The sequence below is a fragment of the Solea solea genome, chromosome 6 (assembly GCF_958295425.1).
Source record: "Solea solea chromosome 6, fSolSol10.1, whole genome shotgun sequence".
NCBI classification, from domain to species: domain Eukaryota; kingdom Metazoa; phylum Chordata; class Actinopteri; order Pleuronectiformes; family Soleidae; genus Solea; species Solea solea.
Genome location: NC_081139.1, coordinates 19,451,467 through 19,470,305, shown reverse-complemented (window position 1 = coordinate 19,470,305; position 18,839 = coordinate 19,451,467). Strand labels below are relative to the sequence as shown.

Below are 18,839 nucleotides of genomic sequence, written 5' to 3'. Positions count from 1 at the left end.
AGCCAATTTGTTGACAGATATGTTGCCAGACCAGCAGCAGCAGCAGCAGCAACGAGTGCAGAGCAGGCATCGCACTGTTGTACATGGATTCATCACCGTGTCTGTGGTGTGCACATGACACATGTACACCAGTGACTCCCAAAGACTGGGTCAGAAGTCTTGCTACAGCTATGGCTGTAAATAAGTCGCGACAATATGCACAAATTATCTTTTGTCTTGATTTATATTGTAATTTGTGTCATGATTTAGGTTTAGAACCATGCTTTTCTGACATTTTATGGAACAAACCATTACTTGATGAATTGCGAAAATAATCAATAGATTAATAGTTGATAGAAATAATAGTTAGTTGCGGCCTTTTATACAAGTAATAGTAGTTAAACTCCCAACCTGATTATCTGGGTGTGTTAGTCCAAATTTGATTTAGTACAATTTCAACATGTTTACATGGATTTTAAAACTCCAGCTTTAGCCAGACTATTAGAATAGTTTGGACTTTTGCTTGATGTGGGGAAGTTAGCAGACCTACGATAGTGGACATACACGGTTTGTGTGTTTTTGTTATATGCTCATGTAATTGCTTGAGGTTTGACTTGTGTTTCATTTAGGTGGCACTGCTGGTAGAGGCTTTTAGCTGAGAATCTACCTGTCATTTTGGTATGCTACATGTTATGATTGGTGCTTCCTACTGTGTGCATAGATCACCTGCACTGCACACATCTCACCCAGGCCCCTGTATGGAAGAGGTTCTCATTTCCAGCCCGGAATAAAAGTCTAAAGCCGGAATACAGAATAAAAGTCTCACTGCGAGCCGAGCGGCACATCATCACACCACACTCGTCTAGCAGCAACCTTGGGAACTTCTGCACCAAATGATTTAATTAAAGGTTTACAGCCATCCCGCTTCTGCAATCCTCCCCCACCCCCACCCCCACTAGCCCACTACCACTCCACCCCTCACCAACACACACACACAGAGTTGTGATTCTGCAGTGTACACAGCTGGGTGAGGACAGTAGTAATGACAGTGTGCCACTCTGTAGCTTATCATATTCCCTATAAAGTGGGAAAGTGTGGCGGTTGCCAGTTAGTGTGGTTGAGTGGTGTTTAAAAGAGCACATGCCTCTGCTGTGAACTGTCTGGACCTGGTAATAAACTTTACATGTTTACAATTATGGTTTGTGCTCCGTGCATCTGATATCACTCCCTGTGTGTGAACTATAAATCTCACAAAAATGTGACCGATGTCTGAGATTGTGCTTCTTAAGCCTTTTCTATATATTGCTGAAATTCTGGGTGTATGAGAGGGAAAACATCTTTTTGGTTAGTGATAGTACATTGTGTCACGTCTTCATTGTGACGATTAATATCACGTCACACTGTGAATTAGCCTAAAATATTCAGCATTGTTAGATTTTTAAAGTAAAGATAATGTTCTTCTTTTTTCTTCTCGTCCTTACTAGCTGGTGAAGCTGTGCAGTGGGATGATCGAGGCCGGCAGGGCCTACGTCAGCGCAAACAAACTCTTCGTGAATGGCATCAAAGACCTGTCCCAGCAGTGCAAGAAGGAGGAGATGATATCAGTGAGTGGGAAATTATATAACTTGATATATCCATCCATCGCTGCCGCTTATCCAAGATCATATCGGGGGGTAGCAGCTCTAACAGAGAGCCTCAGACTTCCCTTTCCCTGGCCACATCATCCATCTCCACCTGGTCCTTAGTCTTCCCCTAGGTCTCCTCCCAGTTGGACGTGCCAGGAACACCTACCTAGGGTGGCGCCCTGGTGGCATCCTTACCAGGTGCCCCAAACCACCTCAATCTGGCTCCTTTCCATGCAAAGAAGCAGTGACTTTACTCCAAGTCCTTCATGGATGACTGAACTTCTCACCCTTTCTCTAAAGGCCTATACATACTCCACAAGAACAAAGATATTAGTTCTCTCTCCCAGGGCTGTGAGAAAAGAATGACATCCTCCAACAATGGACAAACTAAATATAAATATCTATGGGCTCGGTTTGTGGCTGTTCGTCTCAACAAGATGCGAAGCTTTCTATGACTTGACTTCTGTGGCGTTTTTCTGTGGCGTTTTTCTGTCGGCTAATCAGCTGACTGTCGTGGGTGGAGCCAGTCTAGCGCCACCCGGAACGCACTGTACCATTTTACTCCAAGGAAGGTTGGGGCCAGTTATTTTGGTACTATTCCAAATGGATATGCAAAAAAATGTGTACCTTACCAAACACGGCTCAACACACTTAAGGGATATTCAGCTGCGACATGCAACTTAGCCAATAAATTTTGCAGACTACGTTTTAAGCACTGACCTCAAACCTGTACATTCTGTGAGAAATGTTTGGTGGTCAACTTCTCAACAATTTGGCTCTCAAGTGTCTTTGCTTGTACATTCCAGTGATTCCCCACTGGAATAATAACAGTAAGTCAGTATAAACAGTATTGTCCAGACACACAGTCATCTGGCTCTTTTAAACATGAGCGATGTGACCACATGCACACAGGAGATGTTTATACTGGGAGTTGACTATGGCTATGTGCAGTGAGATTTAAAACCTGCTGCATGCTTTTACTCTCAAGAAAACATTTGGAGCAGATTTCCTGTCAGTGTCACCCCGGCAGCTTTTCTACTCAACACTGGAGGCGTTAATTGTGTCACAGTCACTAACTACTGAGTCTTTAAATTGTTTTATATGTTTAAGTATACGGTGTTTGTGTGTTGTCCACGTTGCAGGAATGCCTTGAAAAGTGTGGCGAGAGACTCCAGGAAATCGTCAACTACCACATGGTAGGTTTCTATCTATCTATCTATCTATCTTACACATATTTGTGTACAGCAACCTCAGTGAAGACACTCAGAGACTTAATGCGTGCCCTTACCCTGACCTTAACCATCACAAACTAAATACCTCACCCTGACCTTTAACCTAACCCGTGACATAAGCCTAATTTTAACTTTAACCATAAAGTTCAGGTCTTATTCCCAAAACAGCCCTTTTAATGTGTGATAAAACGTGAGGACCAGCCAAAATCCAAAGTCCTCACAAGTCATTTGGTTCTGATTTGTCCTCACAGATATACATATACATGCTTTGACCTCCATTCATCAGCCTAAACACAGCATTATCCATAATCTTAACCATAACCAGTTTATGCCTAACCCTAACTTTAACTTAACCACAATTCAAATCGTACCCCTAAACTTAACCCGTTCCTCAGAAATTCTGCCTCATCAGGACCAGGTTTTGGTCTCCATGAGGACTACTGGTCCTGACAAGGTCAGTGTTAATGCCAGAAAATGTCCACACACAGACAAACTTGTTTTTATATCGTAGTGAGGACATAATAATGCATAATGCATTCCCTAGCTCTTTACCCTTACCTTAACCCTCACAACTAAGTGCTTAACCCTAACCCTAAACAAACAGGTCTTAATCCTCTGTTAAAAACTGTTAGGGTTTTGTGGAAATGTCCTCACAAAGATGGGTGTGCTTGACAAATGGTCCACACAACCTACTAAGGACATGTACACACACACACAAAGGCTTTAACTGTGACCTCACAGGCCAGTGTACGTGTGTGTGTCTAATTCAAACTACATGCTTCACCAGATGTGTATGGCAACACACACGCACACACACACACACTGGATTTGACCCCAAATGTGACTGGATTTGGTGGAGGGATTTTCTTCTATGACTCAATGTGATTATGACATTTTGAGATGCTCCACGGGTTTGGACTGCTCACAGGCAAAACGGCATTAACAGAAATATGATGTTATTATGTCTACTTTGTAGACATATATTTTGTCCTCTTTAATCTCTCTTGTTTTATTCCCATATTTTCCATTTCACTCCGTCAGACTCCAGCCTGTTCATCCCTGAGCTTTTCTTTCCTTTTAAATCAAATCAAATCAAATCCATCAGCTGCAACAGTGCAACACAATCCTCTCCTCTCTCCTCTTCTACAATGACACTTTGTTATTTTTCTCTCGCTCTATCCAAAATATGTGTCTTACATTTCTGTTGTGTCAGATTTCTGCCTCATCATCCTCATCATACAGTCATTTTCTCAGCTGTTTTCTACAACACCTGTTTCTTCTCCTCTTCCGTTCTGTTCCGTCGCCTGTCCATCTATCCTCCTCCTCCTCGTCCTGCTCCCCCCTCACTTACCCTTCACCACAGGCCTCCCACTCCTCCACTCAAACACCAAGGAATTAGACTAATAGCTTGTCTGGCAGACAGTATGAATGGAGGGATGTAGAGCGTGGAGGGAAAGACACAGTGAAAGGAAATCTCGTATTTGTTCGACCACCCACTGATTCCCGTTCCTGCACCTTCTCAGCTCATCTGACACAAAAGACGGCGTCTGAAGTGGAAAGTAAAATCACCCGACAGTCCAATTATTTTACTTTGAGACGTAATCCAACCACAAATCTAAGCACGGTTATAATTATATTGACATGGATTGGAGCAGATTTTTTCCGAGATTGTAGCTTCTTCATTTGCACACGGCGCAGCTTTTGCTGCTCTGGATCAGAGGTTCCCAACCGGGGGTGCCCAACCCCAGTGGGGGGCCACATAGCTCAACAGAATTTAAGATTTTGATGCTTCAGCTTTTACTCTTTGTGAGAGAAAACTAAAGTAAAAGGTCTCTGAATTACTGGGTCTAGTATTGCAGGTCGAGAGTTTATGTTAAAAGAAAGGCTCAAGGCTTTTGTTTGCTTTGTTTTTTTTATGTTGTGTCTATATGTAAAGTGTTATATTTTTCTGTAGACATACTGTATTATAATGTCTTATAATTTCATCCTTTAGTTTATTTTTTTAATGAATTTGATAAATGGAAGATTCTTCTCAATCCCTGAGGTCATACACGATCAGTGCACATCACAGTGTGTGACAGCCATTAAACCAAAGGCTATGATGTAAATTAGTAAAGATTATTAAATGTAGTAGCAATTCATAGCTACCCTGCAAAAAAAAGGTTGGTTGCAAGATCATGAAAATGTGTCTTTGAGCCTCTATGTCTTTTTGTTTAGTCCATAGTCTTGTTTTGAATCCTCCAAAGTTGCCATGTTGACGTTTTGCAAACAGAAGAAAATGACATGTTTTTAGTTAGTTAGTTAGTTAGTTAGTTCCCATGTACACACAGACATTTCTGAACCTGTAGCTACACATTTGGAGAACTCACTAGTACAATATTGAGCCAGAAATGTAGATTTTGACAATCAGAGAGGTTACAAAGTGAATGAAATCAAAAAAAAGAAAGACCACATTTGTACCTACTTAACCCAATGGTACAGTACACATGCACCAATTCCTTTAAAAATGTAAACAAGGACATTTTCTTCAGTAAAAAACACTGCTCATTTTACAGTTACCCCAGGAATTATGTTTTTCTTCATGTAAGTGAACGATCAATAAGTGATTATTGTGTGGTTCATGTTTGTGTCCTGCTGTACCAGAGTATTGTGAAGGTACTTGTATGTATTTTGTGGTACTACATTGTACTTGAACTGGTACAAGTGAACAAGGCACAAAAGTGTCTTTTAAAAAGCATCTGTACCCTTTGAGGAAGTAGGAACGCATCAGTACTTCTACTTTTGATTGTGTACTGAACATACGGCAGAGATTAATATTGAGACATCAAGCTCTTAGTCGCTCTATTCCCTGTGAAGACGAGCGCTTGGATACACAACTCAAAGTTGGGTCATGCCCAGGCCACAATAATCCAGAACAGGTTTGGGTGGAAACATTTGGATTAGTGCACATGTGTTCTTAATGTCTATCTGCTGGAAATGATTTGGATTTATTTATTGTATTTTTTTTTTGTTGGATTTTCTTATGTTCTGTCAAACTGGCAGATAGTGTAGGTTATGTTACACCAGCCTGGAAAGTACCAAACCTTCATTAAGTGCAGCAAAACTGAGCTGTCTGCACTCCCCTGACTCACGTCACGTCGTTAGATTTTTTTTTTTTACTAAATGACACTGACTGTTTCCTGCACAACAGTCGTTACGTGTAGAAAGTGACTGCAGGTGCAGGAATAAAGATATCAGGGGATAAAAGAAGGGAACGTCTGACCCCTCGTTGACCTTTGGAGTCTTGGAGAAGTACTTTTGTAGTCCTACAAAAAACACAGAATATTTCAGTGAGCACTTATGAAAACCCAGGCACAAGAACCAGCCAGTGATGTCATCAGGCTCTGCCGTCATATGGGTGGAGGCTTACATACACACACACACACACACACACACACACCGTATCCCTATCCTAAACCAGTTATTGCTTAACCCTAACAACAATTTAAATCTTAGTCCTAAATTTAAACAGTTACTCAGAAATTAGGTTCAGTCTTATTAGGACCAGGTTTTGGTCTCTCCTAGTCTGGTACAGACACATGTTTTAATAACTTAGTAAGGACACAATGCATTCCCTAGCTCCTTACCCTAACCATAACCATCACAACTAAGTGCCTTATCTTAACCCCAGAGGTCTCAACGTGTGTTTTTTTGGACCTCACAAAGATATAAATACAAGTACACACACACATACACGTGGACTAAGTCTGTAGGATAATCCTCGATGTGTATGTTCATTAACTGGTGGAATCCAATAGAAAGTTTAATCCACAGTCTGTGATTGTTGTATATATTCTGCAGTCCCAGTCTAATCCAAGCATTTCAACATGTGTGTATTTCCTACATCTCTGCGTTCTAATCCTCCACAAGCCACAAAATAAAGTCTGTAAGAAACATTTTTTACATGTTATCAAATAGAAAAATAGTGATAGTTACAATTCTAAACTTAATAAACTTAATGTAAGGACACTAGAGTTTAAACTAACCTCCCATTAAAGATGGCTGATCTGTTAATCAGCAGCCATTTTACTGAGAGTATGATCAGAAATGTTGCGATGGAAGAAAACGTCCATGTCCTGATGCAGAGCAGCTGCTGATCCTAACATACACATAGAGATACAACATGCACAGAAAATCGCGAGGAAGCAGGAAAGGGGGGCGAAAGGAGGAAGGAAGCAGAGCAGGAATCGTATACACTTAACAGGAAAAGACGTCTGGAATCCTGTGAGGCTACAAATCTGTTGGGGCAGCAGCTGAGTTTGTCCTCATCTCTCTTCCATTTCCCCCTCTCCTCTGCTCCTGGTGTTGTCACTGACCAAGTGTAACGGCTCATACTGCCATCGTGTGGTGTTTTGTGGACACTACATATCCTGACAGTTCACCCTGTCCAGCTCTTATCATGTCTTCATGTTTTCACGTCCACAGATTCTGTTCGACCAGGCTCAGCGCTCCATTAAGCAGCAGCTTCACACCTTCATTAAAGAGTGAGTACTTTTCATAATATTCACTGAAAGATGTAATATGCGGTGTTGTAACTTAACAAAGTACAAATACGTTGTTACTGTACTTTAAGTAGAAAATGTACATATCTGTACTTTACTTTGTTATTTGTATTTCTAGCAACTTTTGCTTTTACTCCACTACATTTCCTCTAACTATCTTTGTTACTCGTTACTACCAAATAAAATCAGAAGAAGAAGAGTTGGTATTATGGTCTGTATTTATATAGAGCTTTTCTGGTCTTGATGAGCTGCTTTACACTACAGTTTACATCCATGCAAATGCTGCTACATGGTGTTAAGTGTCTTGCTCAAGGACACATATAGACTAGCAGAGCCAGGTACTGAACCCACAGCCTTCCAGTTGAAAGACAACTCACCCTACCACTGAGCCACCTTGGTTCAATCCTTATTCCTCATTTTTTTTTAATACTTTTACTTCTAAAACTTACTAAAAAAAATAATAAAAAATATTCATGATACTTAAGTACAGTGAATGTCATATACTTTAAGACTTTTACTTAAGTAATATTATAAAAATGACTTCAACTTCTACCAAAGTCATTTTCTGGTATGATACTTAAGGTACTTTAAACAAGATTGATAATAGGTCATTTCTACATTAGTAACCACTGTTAACAAAAACCTACTAACTCCACATACTATAATTTATACATATGTGTATGATAAGAAGATATGCAACATTTCTGCATTAAAATATGGAAAAACCAAAGATCTCTCATTAGAGTGCACACGCACGGGAGAAGCGTTTTGTTATTGTTTTGATTGACAGACCACTCGCAGCTGAAGTGACACACAGGGTGCTGGTGCAGGTGATGAAAGTCATAAAAAGTTTGGAATTTTAAAATGCCATTTTCCAGGCCTTGAGAAGTCTGGAATTTTGTGTGAAAGTCTTGAAAAAGTCTGGAAAAAACTTTAGCTCATAGTAGAAATTTTAGAGTCTACAAATATACAATGTAATATACAAAGAAAAGCAAATAAAGCTACAAAGTAAACATCTGACTTTCTCAAAAGTGTTTGTGATTTAAAATGATAAGATAAAGAGAAGTTGTGTTAAGGATGGGAAGAAAGATGTGAGGGAAAAGATTGTGAATTCTATATACATCCATCCATCCATCCATTTATGTATTCATTCATTCATGCTTTCATAGTTCTGACCGTGCTCTTGGTGAAACATGTTTGTGTGCACTTTTTTTTTCAGTAAAAAATAATTCAGTGTGAATTCTCCATTCTTTCATTCATTCATTCATGCTTTTGACATGATGTCAATCAGCCAGTAAAACTGTGGCTCATACAGCAAGCCACAGTAACATTTATATTTAAAGAGGCAGAGAGACTTTGACAACCTGATACAGTGCTTCATTGAGTCATCAGAAAGATTTAAAAGAGGATTTAAATGCGTGGCAAAGTCTAAAATCCAATGGGAATATTGAGAAAAACGGCTCTTTTGACATTATTTGGTCACATGTAGGTGACATAGAAAACAACCTTCCTGCTCTCCTGCTCGTCATAGACACATTTAATGTGTTTGGATTGTAAATGGCCTCCTTGTTCATGTTCCTCGTTGTCCTTTAGGGATGTGCGTAAATTCAAGGACACTAAAAAGCAGTTTGACCGTGTCCGTGAGGACATGGAGCTGGCCCAGGTGAAGAACGCTCAGGCGCCCAGGAACAAAGTCCACGAGGCAGAGGAGGCCGCGCAGGCCCTCATCCTCAGCCGTAAAGCCTTCAGGCACCTGGCGCTGGACTATGTACTACAGGTGAAACACACACACACACACACACACACACACACACAAAACACAGCTGTATTACTATCCAATAGATGGAATTAATCAAAGGCTGCAAAGGCAAGAGCGCTAACCACTGCACCAAACATGTGGCCCAAACTTAATCCAAAAACAATGCAATCCTTGATACTAATCTGAAATATCTCTTTTAATCTACAACCTTTTTTTCTTTGCAGATTAATGTTCTTCAGGCGAGAAAGAAGTTTGAAATCCTGGATGCTGTGAGTAACAGATTTGTACCTGCATATCATTGTATTCATAAAATCTTTAAATCTTGTTTTTCCTATCATATTGTATTGTTTTATTATGATTTGTACTAACTACTGGCTCTTGATGCACTTGCCTGGTTGTGTGTTGTCTTTTCTGCTGCTCTTTTGTCCCGTGTGGGACAAAATTCATCATTTGAACTGACTTGAATTGAAATGACACACATTAGCCACTTTATTAGATACTCAGGACACATTATAACATGGCAGACGTGGCACCTGGTGTGGTCTAATGCTTCTGTCGTCCATTTGCTTCAAAGTTGGACATGTTGTGCGTTCTGAGATCGTCCTCTGTATATGTCGATTTTATGAGTCACTGTTTCCTTTCTATCATTTTGAACCAGTGTGGCTGTTCTCCTTTGACCTCTTGCATCAACTAGGGCTGCATCAATTATTTGATTTTTAATTGAATACTAAATTAATCACCAACTAGTTTGATCATCGATCGGTTTGAGTGTTTTTTTCAATTGCCAAAACAAGCTTACTGATTTTTAGCTTCTTAAATGTGAATATCTGGTTTCTTTGCTCAATATAACAAAGACATCATTAAAACTGAATCATTTTGGTTTGTGGACAAAACAAAACATTTAAGAATGTCGTAAACAACTACTTGATTAATCGAGAAAATAATTGACAGATGAATTGAGTATGAAAATAATCGTTGGTTGCAGCTCTAGCATTAATGAGGTATTTTTGACAGCAGCTCACTGCAGTGGGCGTATTCTCTCCTTTTCAGATCAGAGATGGTTGTAGATGTAGATCAGCAGTTTCTGCTGATCTGCTGGAAATACTCCAACCACCGTGTCACATTCAAAGTTAATTAAATCACCGTACTTTCTCATTCCGATGCTCGGTTTGACCTTCAGCAGTTCGTCTTGTCCGTATCTACGTGACTAAATGCATCGAGTTGCTGCCATGTGATGGGCAGATTAGATATTAGCATGAACAAGCAGTTGGAACGGTTGTACCTAATAAAGTGGCGGGTTAGTGTATTGGAGTCATGTTATTAAAATGCAGTGACCACTCGTGACTTTGTGTCCCCTGTGTCTGCTGCAGATGTTGTCCTTCATGAGAGCCCAGTACACTCTGTTCCAGCAGGGCTTCAACATCTTGGACGAGATTGACCCCTACATGAAGAAACTAGCCGCACAGGTAAAAACAAAGGGTCCTTGAAATCCTTGAAAGTTTGTCAATTGGGGAAAAGAAATTCATGAAAGACGTTAAGTTGATTTTGCAAACACTAAAATGTTCCTGCCTTCTTCTCATATTCTTCTGCTTTTTCCTGTTAAACTGTCCAAATAGGAATATATTTTTATGTGTTCTTTCCTGTCCTCTTCTCCGTGCAGCTGGACCAGCTGGTCATCGACTCGGCCATGGAGAAGCGAGATTTGGAGCATAAACACGCGATCATCCAGCAGAGAGTGAGACATCAACACAGCACTTTTATCTTCCTACACACATTAACCTCTTCTTCCCTACAGAATTACATTCTGCTGCCAACATGAAAGGTTATATATATCCACTTGGCCCTGAAATGAGCAATCATTTTTAAATTGCAGATTGTTTTATACCAACGTTTTTCAAAACAATTCAGGCACAAATGATTACACTCTAAAACAAGCAGTGAGTTTAGGAAATGTGTTTATTCAGATTCATGTAAAAAAATAACCTTCTAACATAATATATGTGTCAAGGTTTGGGTGAAACGAGCAAACATGGAGCTATTTAGTGGAAATGCCACTATATAAGACCACTGTTAACCCTGGTCTTGTCTCTGCCCATGTTTTCTTTAGGATTATAATCCATAGACAACATCAGGGCTGCAACTAACGATTATTTTCACAACTGATTAATCTCGATTAAGCGTTTGGTTCATAAAATCCCGAAGAAAATGTTGATCGGTGTTTCTCAAAGATGGAAATGATGATGTTCTCCAACGTCTTGATTCAGTTTTGATGATTTCTTTGTTATATGGAGCAAAGAAACCAGAAAATTGTTCACATTTAAGAAATAACTTAAACTTAAACACTATCAAAATAGTTTATCTATTAATTGAGTAATTGTTTCAGCCGTAGACCATAATATTTAAATGCCCAGTCTTCCATTTGTTAAGCAAAGCTGCACTGTGAAGATTTGTCATTTGATCAGTCAGTTTTTGAAACCGCAAATTCACAGACATCACGTGCTACCAGGCTCCTATTGGCCGATACCCACAGTGTCCACTCATATGTGCTATTTATTTATTTACATTTAAATGTGAATTTGTTTTCACAAAATGGATGTCACATGCTATTGAAGAAGAGATTATAACTCGGGATTGAGACCAGGAAATGACTAATTTTCTCATACACTTCCATATAAACTGAGTCACCAGTGATGTTGCCCCCTGGTGGCTATAACTCCCACTTCCTAGGCCTCACTTTTCAAACCTGAAGACCACATCCAATTTTTTTTTAAACGTCATCTTAATCAAAAATGCCAGTGTCTTCAGACTCTTTACACACAGGTAGTGATGATCTTGCAGCACATAAAGCCTCCAGGAAACACTTGTACAGTTTTTCATCTCATTAAAAGGAGGGGGAAAGGTGGCTGACGGGCCATTAGGTTTGTTTGGCCGAGTGCCTCCACTTGGCAACTGAATCGATCAGACGGAGGAGCCAAAGAAACCTCCACGTTTGGCATCTCTTTCGGTAACAGATGGATGATTTATGTGCATCTGTGCAGGAGGCATTGAAAGAATGACCAGAAATACACAGTATGAGCCAAACTGTCTTTGTGGGAACGGCTTTCCCACTTTAAAATTTACGTTTGAACATGAAGACCAAAACTACAACCACGTTTCAGTTATTTTGCAAACTTATTTCAGTGCTTTGTTAAATAATATTGATAAGATCTAAAAGAGTAGATGCCATGCAACGTTTTTTGTGTGTAAAATGAGACTAAGATAAGTTTTTGTTGTGAAATGCATTTTTTAGATTCAGAGAAAGATCCTCTGTCTCCATTCTGCAGAACTGCCTTGTCAGGCAACAAGACAGAGGGGGAGATTAGGATAAAATTTCCAGCCTGCATGGAACACCTCAGGATAATTATCACATGATGTGTATTTTCCGCACATATTTGATTGTTTATTGTACTTAAAGCACTATACCTGTACATGTAAAATAACCAAAAAAAAAAGTTTTAAAATAAATAATTGAATAATAATAGGAAAGAATATATACATGTACACATACATTCACAAAAACACTATATACATACACAAGTTAAAAAAGGAAAAAAGCATCTATTTCTTCATGTATGTACAAGTCATTTGTATTTTTTATTAATAACATTGTTAATGTATGTTTAAAAAAAAAGAAGAAAAAAAAAGTTATTTAATTCATGTTACGTTTAACGTTCTTTCTCTTCTTCTTCTTCTCCTCTCTCTGCTGTTCCACTGTCTGTGACCACATTATTTCACCACCAGACTCTGATGCAGGTGAGTTTATTTATTAATTTTTTATATATATATATCTTAACATGTCTCCATGCTCAGTGACGTGTGTGACAACATAATGAGCTGTGGTATCACAGAACTGCAGGTGATTTTTTTGGTTGTACACAATGATGGTTGAGGAGAGAAAAGGGCAGAGGGAATTTACTGCACTCGCATCGCTGCTGAATTTCTGATTTTTTTTCCTCTTCACACAGATAACTTTTCTTGCATTTTATCTTACGTATATTCACATAAACATCTGCTGTGTTCTCTCATGTTTACATCAAACTCCAGGTTTACCCTGCCCTTAAAGTGGTACCTCATAAAATGTGCACCAACAGATGTCTCTCTCTCTCTCTCTCTGTGTTTTAATGGCCGTCACATGCTTCAGTGGCAGGAATCTATTGTTGTGGTGGAGACACTGTGTGTGTGCGTGTGCGTGTGCGTGTGCGTGTGCGTGTGTGTCTGGAGATGAGATGGAGTTAGAGATAGGATGAGGATAGTGCATCTGTGAGAAACACTGCACATCACATGTACCAATTGTGTGTGCAATCTCGGCTTCTTGTGAACTTCTTCCTTGTGTAAATTCCGGGGCATGGGGGCAATCTCGTGGGAATCGCTGTCCCTGTCCGGACAAGGTCTGGACCAGGCTAACTGTTGAGCTTTGTTCAATTCAATTTTATTTGTATAGTGCCAAATCACATTATACATTATCTCAAGGCACTGTACATAGTAAGACAAAAACCTTTACAATATTATAGAGAGAAGAGAAACCCAGCAGTTCACACAATGACCATAACACTAGGCATCAGTGGAGAGAAACAGGAAGAAATCTCTGACAGTGTGTTTCCACAGTCACATTATGGGCACTTGTCTTCCTTATGCGGACAAAAAGTCAAGTCCCCATAAATTGAATTACTACATTTTAAGGTGAAGACGTGTTTTAAAGTTAGTCTGAGGTCAGGGTTAAGTTAAGGTTAGGGTCAGGGTTAGGATTAAGCCAGTAGTAGTTATGGTTAAGTTTAGGAAATGAATGTAAGTCAACGCAATGTCCTCTGAAGTCATGGAAACCAGTGTGTGCGTATGTGTGTGTGTGTGTGTGTGTGGATACTTGTGTGCGCTGCATTCTTCCACCGTCGTGGCTGATTTAAGGTGGGAAGAGCGGGGCCTCCGCGCTGGTGTTTGGGGAGCAATAATGTCAGCTTGATTAGGCAGGAAGAACAGTGATGAGAGCCGCAGACAGATGGAAAGCTGACTGCTCCAAAAAGTGAGGGTGACAAAAAAACACAACAACAGCAACCCCGGTTTTGAGAGGAGCTGGGGGGGTCACAGGGTCAGAGGGAGAGCCCTAAATCGCGGGTGTAGGTCGGGACGACGATGAGGAAGCGAAGGAATAGGAAGAAGAAGAAGAAGGGACGGCAAATGTTTGATCACCGGCAGCCGTGGCGAGGTCAGCGGGTCACTCTCTGTGACAGCTGTATGATAATGAGCGCCAGGTCCACGCGGCCCAGCAGTCCACTGGTGGCGTGGAGTGGAGTGAAGGCACGACACGAGCTGTGGGACGCACACGTGTGTCTTTGCTTCAAGGGAATAACGTATATGATGATATAGAGTTAAAAATAGCTCACTAGTTAATTTATTTAAGTTATTAAAGTTGTTAGTGTTGTTAGTGGAAAATGCTGTTGGATGGCAGTGTGGTGAGGATGAGGATATTTGGCAGACTGGACCAAACACTGGTGAGAAATGTCACTTATATTATTGTTATACGTCAGTTCATTTTCCTTGTTTACTTTGTTCATTATTTTATTTTCACATTTTTAAGTTAATGAATATTTAACAGAATCGGAATTATCTTTATTGTTGCTTAGGTGTAATAAAACGTATATGGCTTCTTCATGGTAAAGTGTCCTCACTGGGGCAACAATTTCATTTAAGTTAATCGATTACTAAATTAATGGTCAACCATTTTGATTATCGATTATTCGGTTTGAAAGCATTTTTTTTATAATAAAATCAAGCTTTGTGATTTTTCAGCTTCTTAAATGTCAATATTATGTGGTTTCTTTCCTCCACGTAACAAATAAATCATTAAAAGTTAAAGGTTTTGGTTTGTGGACAAAAACAAGACATTTTTTTTTGTCCATTTTTGTCCATAAACCAAAAAAATTGTTCAGTTTTAATGATTTCTTTGTTATACGGAGCAAAGAAACCAGACAATATTCACATTTAAGAAGCTGAAAAAACAGAAAGCTTGTTTTAATTCATGCAAACCAATTAAGTGATTGTCAAAAATATAATCATCGATTAATCGTTGCAGCCCTAATTTTAAGGCTCTATGGTTGGGATGAGGTTGAGGTTCGAGTAAGTCTGCGGGGAATGAATGTAAGTCAATTTAACGTCCTCTGAAGTCATTAAAAGCGCGCGTGAGAGAGAGAGAGCAGCTTGCCATATGCCAAGTATCCCTTTACCTCAAACCGAAAGCTTCCGTAACACTAATGAAAGCTGAGCTGTGGTGTTGACGGTCATTTAAATCAGTGTTATTCATGTCCCAGGGCAGGCGGCATCAGCTCTGTGTGCCACAGGTGTCAGCTGACAGGTGGACACACAAACCTTTGCAGGTAAACTGTGGAGAACAGATGCTTGTTTTGGAGTCGATGTTAGAGATAGACAGTCGAGATGTGAAGTCAAATAATACACACATGTCACATGACGTGGCGCACAATCTGTCGGCTGAGTGAAAACCTCTGCTTGTTCCCAAGCGTGTGATATCAGTGTTGTTTAAGATGCAAAAAAAGTGGTGTTGAGCCATCCCAGTAGTCATGGAAACGTTGCTCTCATGTTGCTTTCCCCCCCCAATATATTATGGCTTTTAAAATTCAGTAGCACAGTGACACTTTGCTTCTGTTCTGGGGCCAGGACATGATCCTGTGAGTAAGTGCTTTTGTCCATTTTCCAGAATAACTTTCAATATCTGGCAGTTATCTGCAATTTATTGACTGCATGTTAAAACTTTAAAATACTAGTTTAGTCTAGTTGTACATGAACGTCAGATTTTGCGTGCTAAATATGAAATATGAACAGTATAAAACACATTTAAATAACAAATAAGTCTTTGTTTCAATGTCAAAAACAGGCCAACAAATGGAAATTATTGCATGAACAGGCCACATGTTGACTTTGATGTGCAACTTCTCAGCTTTCAGAAACCGTTGGAATTTCGCGTCACGTAGTCACGATAATGCGAAGTAAGCTTGTGCAAAAGTGTTGTCCACGATACGCTCGGTGTTAAAGGGTTAATAGTACGTTTTCTATTTTTACTGATTCTTATTTCATTGGTTTTCCTTACTGTTTTACTGTTTTGTTGTGTATTTTATTCCTGCTGTATACATATATATATATATATATATATATATATATATATATATATATACATATATATATATATGTATATATATATATATAAAGATATATACATAACGCCTTTTCTAGTCTTGTTGAATTTTCTATTACTCCTCTTTTAAACCAGTCAGGAGCAACGTGGGGTTAAGTGTCTTGCCCAAGGACACATTGATTGATTGATTGATTGACTGATTGATTGATCGACTCTAATCTCACTTGTGACTCCCCGACAGTTATTTCACACAGTTGAAAGTGAGTTCATCCCCCACACTTACACACTTGTGTGTTCTCCTCACAGGACTTTTCCTATGATGACCCCAAGCTGGAATTTAATGTGGATGCTCCCAATGGTGTGGTCATGGAGGGCTACCTCTTCAAGAGGGCGAGCAATGCTTTCAAGACCTGGAACAGGTAAAAGAAAGCATAACATCATCAAATAATTAAAGCCAGGAGGATAACCAGTAGATACACACAGTATTTATTGTGAGTGTTATTGGTAGGAACATTTAAAGACGAGGAAACAGTGGGTTTTTATTTGACAAAATTAAAAAATGTTCACTTATTTCTTAGATCCCAAAATGAATTTAAATGAAATTAAAAATGAGAAATCAGTCAGTAACAATTTATTAGACCACCACTCAAAGCCACAGCTGCCCTAAATTAACAGAATTGGTAATAATGACAATTATTTTTTATGTTTCTGTAATGGTTAATACACAAGTACTGTCTGTAGAAGCCGTTAAACCAATACTCCATTTTTAATACTAGAATATGTATTTATCCATGAATTTTCAAATGTACTGTTTTCCAAAAAAACAGACAAAAATATTTCTGACTTCTCAGAGAAGAAGCCCACTGAGTCGGCTCAAATGTAGGCATTAAAAGGTGAATTCAATTTGTTATCTATTTGCTATCTAGTCTAATAAATGTGTTGTACTAAATGTGCATTAAATACCACTGCAGTGAACACAGTAACAGAGCAGAGTTCATGATATAAACATTTGTTTTTCATTAATTGAACTAAATTCATACCTTCTTCCCTTTAGACGATGGTTTTCTATACAAAATAGCCAACTGGTTTACCAGAAGAAACTCAAGGTACAGTTTGAATTTTATAAGTTTTGATTTTGTCTTGTCTTTGACTGTGTGTTTGGGATCAATTTGCATTTTGGTGAAGAACAGTGACATGCATTTACTTATTATTTACTACCACTTTAAGGTCCAGTGCCCATTGTAGATTTCACTCTCTCTCTCTCTCTCTCTCTCTCTCTCTCTCTCTCTCTCTCCCTCTCTCACTTCTATGGTACTTTGGCAGGTTATGTGTATTACTTGTTCAGACTGCACTGCATCCAGGGAGCTTCATTTGAGCTGCGTGGTGAAGGAAACAGCAGCAGGTGTGATTGGCACTAGGGCTGAACCATAAATCCAAATTTGATCAAACCACAATACAGCCTGCTGCAGTTTTCTAATGGCACGAGGCATAATATTGCCTAAAGCCAAAGTGTGTGTCAAATTATTTTCATTTTCAATATCAGATGCTTACATTCACGAGAGGCCAAAATAGTGCATTATTTAAATTTCTCTCAGGCCTCCGTAGTTCCCTGATGCTCTTTAAAAAGGGAGCAGTGAGGGAAGGCGTCGTTCATTTCTTACAGTCTGTAGTCTCACCGTTGGATACCACTAATTCTTACAAACTGGACATTGAAGGAGAGGTGGTTTTGTCTGTTAACTTTAACAGTTGTGACCGTCTTCTCTGTCAATGACAGGACTCTTTGACCGTGGTGGTGGAAGACCTGAGGCTGTGCTCAGTCAAACCCTGTGAAGATAATGAGAGGAGGTTCTGCTTTGAGGTGGTTTCTCCCACCAAGTAAGTGTGTGTGTGTGTGTGTGTGTGTGTGCTTAACTACATTTATTACTTTAACCCTTTGTGCTCATGGTGCACCCATGGTAAATTGCCGTGGGAATAATACGCAATTCCTTATATGGACATCCTGGGTTAGTGTGTTTATGGGTCACACATACAGGCTTTTACAAAATGTGTTTTTTATATTGCCTATTTAAAAAGAAAAAAACTAACTTTTCCTTTTGTTCATAAAAACAAGCCCAGTGAACTTTGAAATGTGACGTATTTACAAATTTCCCTAATTCAATCCTATTTAATAAAATAGGATTCTGAGGCTATAAGATAACGTGCAATATAGTGTCTTATATCCTTTTTTTCAGCACAACCTCGACAATCTGATTCACTTGGCTCGTTTCTGTGAACAAATATAAAATAAAAACTGTCTCTTTTGTGACTTCTGCACAATTATTGCTACTTTATATCACTATAAAAAATGCAATATAAAATCAATCATAACTTTGACTCAACAACACATGGGAAGACGAAAAAACACACTTTGTAAAGCCTGAATATGTGACCTATAAACACACACCTCCAGGATGTCCATATAAGGAGTTGTGTTGTGTGTGTGTAGAATAAAGAAAAACTAAAGAGATGTAAAACAAAAGACAC

General features: G+C 39.2%; 1 protein-coding gene across 3 annotated transcripts in view; it reads left to right on the top strand.

The window, feature by feature from the left end:
• The window catches only part of LOC131460789 (arf-GAP with coiled-coil, ANK repeat and PH domain-containing protein 3-like), a 74,268-nt gene that overhangs the window by 39,455 nt on the left and 15,974 nt on the right, over positions 1-18,839 (top strand). For all 3 annotated transcript variants that reach the window (XM_058631575.1, XM_058631574.1, XM_058631576.1), the window contains exons 3-13: positions 1,464-1,583; positions 2,747-2,800; positions 7,301-7,359; positions 8,971-9,154; positions 9,361-9,405; positions 10,507-10,602; positions 10,797-10,871; positions 12,917-12,928; positions 16,623-16,735; positions 17,371-17,422; positions 18,091-18,191. In XM_058631575.1, coding sequence (XP_058487558.1) covers positions 1,464-1,583; positions 2,747-2,800; positions 7,301-7,359; positions 8,971-9,154; positions 9,361-9,405; positions 10,507-10,602; positions 10,797-10,871; positions 12,917-12,928; positions 16,623-16,735; positions 17,371-17,422; positions 18,091-18,191 — 911 coding nt within the window. The remainder of the gene's footprint in view (positions 1-1,463; positions 1,584-2,746; positions 2,801-7,300; positions 7,360-8,970; positions 9,155-9,360; positions 9,406-10,506; positions 10,603-10,796; positions 10,872-12,916; positions 12,929-16,622; positions 16,736-17,370; positions 17,423-18,090; positions 18,192-18,839) is intronic.